The sequence below is a fragment of the Sinohyriopsis cumingii genome, unplaced genomic scaffold, assembly GCF_028554795.1.
Source record: "Sinohyriopsis cumingii isolate HCF-2022 unplaced genomic scaffold, ASM2855479v2 utg000360l, whole genome shotgun sequence".
NCBI classification, from domain to species: Eukaryota; Metazoa; Mollusca; class Bivalvia; order Unionida; family Unionidae; genus Sinohyriopsis; species Sinohyriopsis cumingii.
This window is the reverse complement of record NW_028315892.1, coordinates 1,085,239-1,097,585: the sequence shown is the minus strand read 5'-3', so window position 1 is coordinate 1,097,585 and position 12,347 is coordinate 1,085,239. Positions and strand designations below refer to the sequence as shown.

General features: G+C 35.4%; 1 protein-coding gene across 1 annotated transcript in view; it reads left to right on the top strand.

The window, feature by feature from the left end:
- Positions 1 to 12,347, top strand: part of LOC149774240 (uncharacterized) — a 53,762-nt gene that overhangs the window by 26,012 nt on the left and 15,403 nt on the right. Inside the window, exons 4-5 of the mRNA XM_089945550.1 lie at positions 153 to 289; positions 5,755 to 5,896. Coding sequence (XP_089801676.1) covers positions 153 to 289; positions 5,755 to 5,896 — 279 coding nt within the window. The remainder of the gene's footprint in view (positions 1 to 152; positions 290 to 5,754; positions 5,897 to 12,347) is intronic.

Genomic DNA, 12,347 nt, shown 5'->3' with positions numbered 1-12,347 from the left:
TATATATATATATATATATATATATATATATATATTATTAAAATTAAACATCCTATTCTTGATTTTAAAATACTTCGTAGAGAGATTTCAAAACTTTTGTATACGAATGATTAGCTTAAGCAATTATAATATCTTCTCTCTAAAATTGTCAGCTCCACCAACTAAGCGCTGCAAACCAAACATAGTACACGATGGAAACGTTTTGACTGTGTCTCTGGATAATCCAGATTACTGCGGAAAGCCTGTAGTGGCTGTCCACTGGATGGAGTATCCTAATAGTTCCCGCGCAGTAAGTAAATTGTTTTTACCCTAAGTGTATTTCTAAATGTATTGTACAATCTGTCAAGATCTGCCTTTCATTTTTCTTTGACTAAATGTATTTGGATAAATAATGTCTTGAAAAATCTAAATACATTGCAATATTCTACATTTGATTAATCGGTCTACTTGAAAAATCAATATCCTTATAATAGCTGTAATCAAGATATAAAATGAACAAATTTATGCAACTGTGTAATGTCTAGAATTCTGGTAGAGGTGTTCGAATATCATAGATTCTAATGTAATTACTATAGCATGAATATGGTTTGTCTCGGTAAAGATTATACGCGGTGATTTTTAGCGACTAACGTAAGTCCATTAAAACAAATATATATATGTCCAAACAACCTGATTCATACACATGTATCTACTTCATGGAATCACTAAATAGCAAATTGAGATCTAACGTGAGCAAATTTTCAAATATCCGGATTAGGGAAGGGAGAGGAATAAGACGTGCGTGAAAATGAGATCCTTGTAATGTCACAGTATTGAACTTAGTGGAATCCTTTGAAGTGAAACTCTTCTACACTGTAGTCGTTGCAATAGTAGACTCACATCCATGGGTTTCCTGGTATCTGTATATCGTCTATTATGATGACAACCTCAAACAACTCTAGATTTCAACCGTTGAAGTGGATACTCAGCACAAGCTACTGGATTTCAGAGTAGTGTATACGCACAGTGGATTAGAAGGTCACTAAGGTTCCATGTATTAGCTCATTTGTCTCAAAGTTAATGATAAGCAATGATTTCTTTAATTTTTTAAATAAGGAGATCTGCCAGGTGTGTCGAACAACTCGTTGGGTTTCTTTTAATATCAGACAGGTGAGGTTTGAAATGGTCTGTAATTAATTTATACCAAACTATCTAGATATCATTTTCTTGGACGAGAGACCCTGCGTCATACATTTACATTTTTAACTTTCTTCTTGACTCATCGTTAAGTACTGTTTGTGCAGTCTTTGACTATGATGGTGGATTTGACAACCACAAACTGTGATTATATCAGCCAAATTATCAGCAAAATTGAAACTAGATCCTGTTTTGATTCTCGCTATCTTGACACTACTGTTAGCTTTTCTTACTTCTTTCTTCTTTAGTTCACGATTTAGGTTGGATCTGCAACTGTTGTATTTCTTAATACTGATCGTCATAAATATAATTGGCTAAGAGGTCCATGGTTACATTTCGTAGACTGCTGTCTTCAAGTATATTATTAAAAACTGTAATAAAGCTTACATTCCTAAGCTCTAGTGCAATTTGAAGCTTAACACCGAGCTGTCATGATTGTATAAGGTGGAAAATGACCCTTGTCATTTCTTGGAATGGTGTGAAATTAAATCCTAATAGGCATTACCATCCTGCATAGTTGTCGTATAAATTGTCATGGAAACTGTTGATTCTCAATTGTTATTTGGCTTCAAGTAGTGTCCGGTAAGATCGTATGTATTCTTTGTGGTAAAAAATAAGATTAAAGTGTCCGAGTGTGAGCTCTTACAATGTTACTAATTAAACTTTAAGAATCTGGTCCTAGACGACATTAGTTTTGAACCTGGGTTAGAGTCCTGAGACAATGGTGAAGGGATTTTACTTTGATTTGTCGTGCTGAATGATTACCTGCACTCAATATATTCGCTTTGTACCATTTAAATTTGGCCATCAAATGGAGGACGTGCTTCAATTCAGTCTTAGACGCACACGTTTGCTGTTTGATAAATATGTGTACAAACACAGGTCCAAGGGTAAAATTTTCATAATGTGCGTTCCTGTTTGATGTTTTTTGTCCGTAGTTAAATCCTACATTGTCGTCTGCAGTTTCTTCGTTAATCAGATATGTCTTTAAACATTCACAATATGTCCGATTTTAACACCATGCAAGCATCAACGTATGTTTGCTTGGCTTCTTTTGCAAAAATTAGTAGATTATCGAGGTAAGCATGGTAAAATTAAGTGCCAATGCTGTACGTGACATAAGTGCTTTTATTTGTTTTAAATAGAAAACCACGTCGCTTAACAAACTTTGCATACAATTTCTGATGGGAACTACGGTAGCTGGATTAGTGTTGTCGGATCTAATAATTTTCACAATCAAGCACCTGGAACTTTTATCTCGATCACTTTATTATGTGATTGGCCGTTTGATTTCAAATTCTATTTGAGCTGATGTCGTCAAAGATGGCACAGGATGGAATTCTGCCTACTTCGATTCTTCCATATCGTCATCATTGCATGTGGTATGGAAGCATCTAGTTCTGCCTTGTACCATTCGTAAAAATTCTATGATGGTGCTTCACCTCTTATTATTTGCCTTGTTAAGTCGATATTTTTTAAAACATTTTTGTAATGCCTTTTTTCTGCAATGTCCTCACCGCGGCGTGGAAGGTGAGTCATGAGCTTCATGAGAAGTGTAAAGTGAATTTGTATGTGTTTCTCTGAGTCTAAGAAAGTTACTTTCTGTATAGTTTGATGTATATTTCCCTCATTTCAGCAACACTGGCTTGGGACTCTGCTTATTATTGATAAGCACGTTTGTACGATTTATTTTCCTCGCGTCATGCTACCGTTTTCTAGAACTTGCAATCTTGGGAGACTACGGGCTACAAAACCGACGCCACAGTGGAAAAGACCGCACTTCTAAATTCTTTGTACTCGACATGAGATTACACAAACATAAATTGAGCCCGTAGTTCATTTATATTAGGTATGAAACATAGTTTCTTAAACGGATGTTGTTGTTGTTGATCATGTCTTTTGCTGGAGCAATGCTCATCATTCCAACCAGAATATCAAACAAACTGGCAAAAAACTCTGACAACATTTATTGCTGGATCAATCACATTTTAGAGCGTGATATGCAATTACATCAACGGGATTTAGAGCATTAAAGTAAAACCATACAGAAATATGAAGAGCTGTGGTAGATGGTAAAACAAAACCGTTACATAAACTTTAGCAGCTTCAACTTCAACTCCAATAAATACATGAGGTCAAATAAACAACTCCAACCAACTATTAGGTGTCATGACAGCTTCTGATAAAAATCATTCCCGATGATTCAGAGACTCGACCAGGAATTTTATTAGGACCCTAAACTACGGCTGGTCTTGGTGCATGACATTTCCTCACTATGTTTGAAACATCAATAAACATGCACCAGTCATTAATGGGAAGAACAGGTAAAAATAGGATATTTTCGGTGTCAGTGGGACCATATAAAAACGTTTTGGATTCAAGATGACAAGTGATGGCTCAGTGATGTCCATTCCAGTGGTGTAGCCATTATCAGCAGCAAAGCTAGTACAAAATCACTCCTAGAATGGGAACCAATATTAGTGTCAGATTTATTAGAACAGTATTCGAGTCCCAATACTAAACGTTCACCATACCGCAATGTTATACCCCTACAAACGAAGCTGAGGAGGAAGATTAGGACTTGAATGAACTAGCAATTTCCAACACAACACGACATGCTCGTGATAAAAGGTTATCTGAATACCAAGGTAAGAACAGACGATACAAACAATGAGTAGGGCGTGCGGTAATATTGTTGTGGAGTCGCCAATGACAAAGTGAAGGACATGTGGATTTTTGCCTCATCAGCAACTGTGTGATAGGCGGCCCTCTCTTCCGGTACAAAGACAACCACAAACTAACGGAAAATTCAAACCTTCCTGCTCGGATTATGCTTAGAGTACGAAAAATGAGCACACCTTTACCTGTCCTGCAATCTTCACTGTCTATCCATTCAATCGTTGGCTTACTTCAGTCAGATTCATATGTCTAGCATCATCCTCGTGTACACCCCATCTACAAACTTACATGTCTTCATTCGACACTGGTATTCCCAATGTTCCCACTATTATAACGAATTCATATGGGCAACGTTCTTCCGCGTACCATGGCCCACAAACGTTGAACAAAATTGTCCATATATATGAGACATATGGAAACTGTCATCGCATTAAAGAGTGCTATTAAAACGCACTTATTTCGACTACAAGAAGAGACTTAAAAAGTTAATAACGCTCATTTCATTAATTATTGTCAACCTGTTTGTGTTTTGTTCTTTAATTTCATGTTGCGTTTTTGTAATCTGATCTTTGTGCATATTGTTGTGTTATGTAATATTCTAAAGCGCTTAGAGCTTCTAAAGATTAGGCCGTGTACTAAGTCCACATTATTAATATTATTATTATTATTATTATTATTATTATTATTATTATTATTATTATTAATTTTATTATTATTATGGGTTATGGTAACTATGTGCGGGCTTCGTTGAGTAGATTTGGACAAAGTAACCATGACTATGCATATTAATCCACGCTTACACTTAGTGGCCAACATGGTGAGAGGGACTAGCGGCAGAATGGAATTAAACGTAATGTTCCACTCCTCTTTGTTTTTCATCATTTTTATTGTGTATATTGTACCATTTATACATATTTGCATGTAATAACGTGACATGATTTAAATATCCATTTAATGTCCGCTTTGTAAACTTGTGATCTTGAAAGTTTTGGATGAAAGTCGAATTTGATTTCTCGGTACAGTAATTTGACATAATTACAATGGTTGATCATTTTTTCCTTCGATTTATTTGTGATAAACGACATACGTGAGAGAAGCATTGTTTAATACCCCGAAGTTATGTGGCCAAATTATGCTTTGATCGAGATAATACATTTGTCATGTATCTTTTATAATATTAAATTCTAAATGTAACGTTAATATCAATATACATTTTCATAATTATTGTACAAACAAATTATTCGATCTATTGTCATATTTACAAATCGTTTTCACAGGAAACCTCCGATATACATTACTAAGTCTTTTTTTCATCATATTAAATTTACATTTATTTAAAGTATAACTAAATCAGATTAGAACTGCTTTTTAACAAGCGTGACTTTAAAACTACTTCCAATGTTTTTATGTGCCCGTTATATATTGCCTTAAATATTATAAAATAGTCAGTAGACGTATGAAGTAAAAAATTAATAGTACTGACCGTGTTTAAATGCACACCAACCACATATTGATCTCCTACTCTCTGCTTTCATTTTATATTTGTGCTGAAGGTAATATTTATTTTTCAAAGATTTGATACAATGCCTGACTCACGTAAACTTTATTAGCGATATTTAAATAAAAACAATAAACAAAATACATGAAATAGTGATTGACTGGTTTAAGCAACGTTTTTATTGCCTGACATTTGAAATCCGACCGAAAAGCGATAACTGAAAATGACAATAGTTTAAGTATCACGAAAATATCCAAGAAAGTAGATATGTTAAAAGTTCAACGATAAAGAGATAATTCGCTGTCTTTGTATCATGGATAGGGCGAGAGATTTCATATTCAAAATTTACCTTTAAAGCAATTATCACAGCACGAAGCCTTCTAAGATATGTTCTTTTACAGGACGAAACAGTAATAGAGTTACCGCATGGAAAGGAAGCTGGTATATATAGAGCCTGTATTGAGGGTGTGGCCCTAAAGTGTCTAAAAAAGTCAACGCAATGGGACAACTGCACAAGCTTCAATATAAAACCTATAGTAGGAAGTAAGACATTGTTTTTGTTCTGTCACATACTATTATCATTATTTTGATAGTTCTTTTAAGATATTATGCATAGCCAAATACGACTTCCTTACAACAATTTTAATTCATTTGGCATTAAGCTCTAAAGAGACTCTGTTATATAGAGCCACTGCCCTGCTATTCTCACACCTGTTATACCGTTTGTAAAGCTCGACACACCTCACCTTAGTCACAAAATACAAAGCCATTTACCAGAACATTTTACAAAATCAAACAAGTGTTTCTGCACATTTTTGACATACCATAAAGCTAAAATGACCATTATTCTAAAGTCATCATAAGCTCTACTTTATATCGCTGATCTTCTGTTCAGACAGAGTTTTTTGAGCGATAATTGGTGTCAAATATTGTAGCACCATCCAGAAATATACAGGAGGAAACTTATATACCAGTAGACGTTCTATATACATCTATTTTAAATATGAATAACAGACAGCACACACATATTCGCATCAAAATTGCGATAAAATCACGACTGTTGGTATTTAAAAACTCATCAAAGTTAAAACGGATAAGGATCATGAATTTATATTCATGAAAAATACGCCCGCCTAGAGAAGTCTTTATCAATGAGAAATATTTTCTGTATAATACATGTATATCTCTATTTTACAATTTACCTACAGAAATGCAGTGAAGCTCAATTAGGGCACTTTGTGAATCACATATCATTGACCCAAAACTGGACTGTCTTTATAGTGAATCCGTTTGTAAAAAACAAACATTATTTTTTCCAAAGGGATATTACTAGTAATTAATCGGAGGGATAATGTATACGTGTAGTTATTCTTATATTTTAATTCAGTCTTCAAGCTTATTTGAACGTTGACTAAATTGTTAACCGTGAACAAATCACATGCTTCTACACATAAAGGATCCATTTGAAACATCTTCAAGAAGGTTCTTTTGTATCGATCTCATTTGGTTTACTACTGCGTCATGCAAGACTCTATTCGCAACATTCGACTGACATTAAAGAAATGTATCTTCATCTTAAATCCGTCATACCTTTCATTATAATTTTACATAGCACTTCACCAACGATCAATTTTCGTGAAATAAATCAACGGACAAAATGCATGTAGTACTTTTTAAGAGAAAAATCTCTAATCTCCCTCCACCGAGATTATGAAATGTGCAACTTAATTCACTTTCCGTAAGGATACGAAAACATTTAATCTTTAAAAGATTTAATTAGTTTGCAGAAAGAATTCTTCCTGAAAGAGATATGACCCGGGTTAACAAAATATGTGTAGAAGCATGCGATTTTAGAAATTTTTGTTTCCAGCCAGGTTAATACACTTCCAATATTGCTTGTCTTTATGATAATTTATGAAATTTGTCAATTAATTCGTTATGGCTAATTCCCCCTTCTAAGCCGCCTCTACAGCCACCTCCGACACTGCTTCGTGCCTACAGTGAATCCTGTAATAAAAAGCAGCAGAGAGGGCGAACAGTCTCGAATTGATTCACTCACCAACCGGAAAAATAAGCCTTCCTGAAAATCGCAAAAGAAATCCCAAAAGAAGATCGTGGCGGTAACTGGGGGTGCCGAGACAACGCCCTCATTGCTGCTGCTATCCAAAAAATTTATCAAGGCCGACTCGGTATCTCGATCATGTAAGTTTATTGTTATAAATCCATGCGGGGATAACTAAGCCTGACTAAATAAATTTATAAACATAATTATGTCCATATATCCGCTACACCAAGTCTGATTAATATGTCGCAGAGTATGTGTATCAACTCCGTTAAATACAGCTAAAATATTACAATTGTCTCTGATCACTTTAGGTATTTGTGTGCATCGTTGAGTAACATAGATCACGTCTGTGTTTTTATGTCTACCGCGTAAAAATATTCTAGCAGGGTCTGATTGTTTATCTTGTATTACATCATCGTACACAACTAAATTATTAATAAATCCATCAAGGTCATCTACGGACGGTGCGTCATCGATATCAGTAATAAATTTAATAACATCACCGTTTTCATCCAACAACTTTGCGTTGTCATTGAAGTCTTTCAGTGCATCGTGGCATCGCTGACCATCAACTGACGGAGCTACTAAATATCATTTGTCCCATTTCATCCATCTCATTATCAAATTAAGCAGCAGTTGCGTTTTACCACTTCCAGATGGACCTATGATAATCATTCTAATATGACTTGTTAACGCTGCGAGATGTTTAACCGGTTCTCGCTTTCTTGTCGCCGAAAAATCCATTACATCCATGTTGTAGAAATACAATAAATAATATGGATATTTATAATGTGTACAATGCAGTACGCGTATTCCCACAAGTCGACTAGCACGTATTACAACAAAGAATAACAGATCAGTAGTTACACGTAAGTGTACACAATGTAGTACAAAGAAATTTAAATTTATTTCTAATCAGAAATAGTATTGAAAAGGAGGTGATATTGCCTCACAGTTAACAAGGTTACCAGGAACACCATGGGCTAAGTACCCAGGATAAAACATCTTCCAGGATATGACTATTGCAGTCCTGGTACCCGGCTTAATATCCGACTTGATAACTAAAATCAACCCAAACCTGGTGAGTATCCAGTAAACGCTATCGATAAAGCGTTTCACGCTCATGATGTTGCTTATAAAAGTAAAAACATACAAGATAAACATATTGCAGATGTGAAATTGATTTATGCGTTAAATTCCATTTAAAAAAATCTTTCAATAAATCATTAGGTAATTGGTTGGTGAAATCTGTGATGAAGGGTAAGCTTCTATTAGGAACCGGTACTTAATCATCCGATTATAAAAAATAATGGAATCGATTTATTATAGCCCAAGAAGATATTGGAAAGGTAGAGCAGAGATTAGCAAGCTCGCTGAGCAGCAAATGTTAAATACCACCACCTAAACTAATCGATTATGCACATTTTTATGTTAGCTTGAAAAATGAAGTTCATCAAGCAGATATTTGATTTTTACCACACGACACAATTAAAACTGGAAGACGCCAGCGCACGTAGAAATACGCTTTAACTGTCTTTGATATTGCAAGTAGATTTAAGGAAGCAGGGCCACTATCAGCAAAGACAGCAACTGAAGTAGCTTCTGCGTTTGAACTAATTGATCAACTAGGACCCCTACGATGGCCAGACCAGATCCTGGCAAAGAATTTCAGGTTGCTGTATCATCGCTGATGAAGCAGCATAACGTAGAAATACGAGGAGGACACACTGCAATTCATCGTGATCAGGCAATTCTTGATCGATTTAATCGAACATTTGCTGAGCGGTTATTTGGATATCAGTATAAAAAGAAATAATTCACGAAAAAACATCTCGCGAATGGGTTGCAAGATTACCTAGTGTAAATGCTGCATTAGATAATGAAATTACTCGAACAACTAACATAAAACCTATTAGCGCGATCACAAAAGCGCATATGCCTGTACAAGAACAGGATTTTTCAAAACAACCAATATTAGGTAATATGACTCTGAGGTTTTTATATGAACCCGGTGAACTTGAAGGTGTTAAAGAAAGAGCGACTGATCCTATATGGGGTATTACGACACATAAACTGTCCAGCGTGGTAAGATCCACGAACAGACCCGCAATTTACAGATTAGATTCAACTTCCCCTCAAAGTGGATTTTATTTTACGCATTATTCCACACGAATTTTATTCGGTTGTAGTCTGATTCATTTATTAATCTCCCTTTATTCTACTTCAAGAGATATATGATCATCAGTTATCTCCTCGTAATAAACCACACAATTCTTTAGCCATTCGTGTGGAGATAACCCAACAAAACGGCGGTGGTTCACCATGATCGCCATGACCACAGCTGTATTTTTTAATAATAGCCAATCGAGAAACATTTTTAATATATCTAAAGATAATGTACATGTCTCATCCCAAATGATGATCCATGGAATGTATTTCTCGCCCATTCGGTCAGGAGTCAGTGTGTCACCCTTCCATCGGAAGAAGCTGTGATAAGTACATGATCGCACTCCTCGTTCGCTCATTTGTCTTGCGAGTCTGTGTGTAGTTGTTAAAACAACCATATCATCTGAACTCCGTCTATATAATTCGAGCACTCGAGTTGTTTTACCGGAACTACCTGATCTGTTTAGATAATAGTCTTGTGTCAGGATACTGGATCATACACGGACGGTGCAGATTATAATTCTGATATCTGATTATTTTTGTAATAAATATCTTTGATTTCAGCGTCTGTGGGTTCAGAATAATTACATAACATTTCTTGTTTTATTCTCCATTTACCCCACGATGCATCATGAGCGGTAAATTGAGTCAGTATTTATAAGTACTTGTTTTCGATATAAAATGAATCCGTGGCAGCTCTTTCCGCGGTGGAAGGAAATATGTTTACCATCGATAATATATTCATAGAAATATAATCTAGCATTGAGGATTTTAAATGAGTAAATTGATGTGACTCGCCATCAATATAACCAACAATTGTACCTAATCGTGTTCCGTAAGACAAGTAAGCGTTTTCTCGACTTATAAATATATCTCTTTTCGTTGCATCGCAGTTATAAAATCGAGCTCAACATTGTCTTTGATTAGTCTTATATAATGTCGTTTATGATCATATGCCTGCCCCCCCCCCCCTTGAGCAAATTTATCAATTATTCTTCTACCAAGATCTTATACGATTTTATTTTTATCATCAGAATAATTCTCTGATGGCAACCAAACTTCTTTCTGAGGACCGTGTGATATAATTGCCTTACTAACAATCAACGATATCAGTATCTTACAATCAAGCATATAACGTGACAGCACTATTGGCGACCAACGTTGTTCTGAAAAGTGACTACCAAACCAAACCTAACAGATCGGATGAAGACCCTTAGCAAACTCAAATGATACAATACGATCGAATCCTATCAGTGTAATATCGAGCAGGAGTCCATTTATTGCCACTACAGTCATCTCGTGTGTGGGGTGTCCAAAATCTTCTAAAATATCCATAACACTCTCCGTAACCAAGAAACCTTATCGGATAAAACGCGACCATATCAACCGAGATAACGTTGTGGTCATTATCGGTATTCCACAATCCACTGTGTCCGTATTCACAGCAGGTTAGCTGTACGTCCTCATCAAATTCAAACTGCATTGGCTTCCACGAATTGTTCTCGGTTGCAAAGTGAGCAGCAACTTACGGAACGGTTAAACAATCATTTAGTAATGTTTCATTATTTTCTGGTGAACATTTCTGCGCAAGATTTTTCATTTCTTCATGAAGAGATTCTTTACGATATATTTTGCTGTTAGGTCCTAGAAATTGATCAGGTCTTTCATTATCTGAACTCTTAAATAGCCATACTGATATAGGATAGTTTTTACTTATTTCCTGAATAAAATCAAACATATTTCCCCTAGAACCTTTCTCTGGTTAAAATCTTGCAGTCCGATCTCGTGGAAGTATTGTTACTCCTTTAGTCCACGCATGCGCATTATGATCAACAATTTCAATTGGAGCTTCATTCGACTTATGCTTAGATTCGTATAAAATATCTTCGGTAATCGTTTTTAATGTTATTGGAAATTTTAATTTACTTCTAACTCGGCGACATCATTTATTGTAGCTCCGGTATCCTTAACCGATTCAGCCCATTTGTTTATTTTTTCACGTCGTAGATCCGCTAACCTATTTCCACGTATCGCGTTTGTAAAATGTTCGATTACTCGTTCGGATACAAAATTTAGTTTTGATAATCTCATTGGTGCAAGATCATTAATGTAGGGGTTATTAATTAGTTGATAAATTCCATAAATAACCAAGGTCATATGATATGCTCGAGCAGAATATGGTCTGTCAATACCAGTCAACATTCCTGGTTTGGAAATTATACTTAGCACAGCGGTTTTACCATTAGCAAGGACAAGGTCATGTTTGTCACGGATAATCCACTCATCGGAATCTGTTTCTGCTAGCACAATAAACTTTATTGTGAAGAAATAGCATTGATCGTTGAGATAATTAATAATCTTTTCCACCTCGTATAACTTTGAATGTCTACCATACGTGAGATGCACCATCGTCGCAAAATTCTTTTCAAGCATCTCGAATATTATTAATCAGATTATTCGTCGTAACAGCCAGAATTCGCCTCCGCAAGTCAGAGTTCTTCTGTCAAGATCGAATATGGATTCAGAGACAAAGTTTTCCAGGGCTCGATTGTGGATAATCTCTCAGACTCTTCCACATTATATTTTAGACAAGTATTTAAATAAAAAATATTATATATACAATGACTCCATTAAAATCCAGTGCAGATGGCTGATGATAAGGTGTTTAACTCTTTGTAACAAATATTGTTTAAATTAATTCTTCGGACAACATTTGCAATGAGTAAGAAGACGAGTCTACGTCCAAAGCCCTACTTATGTTTT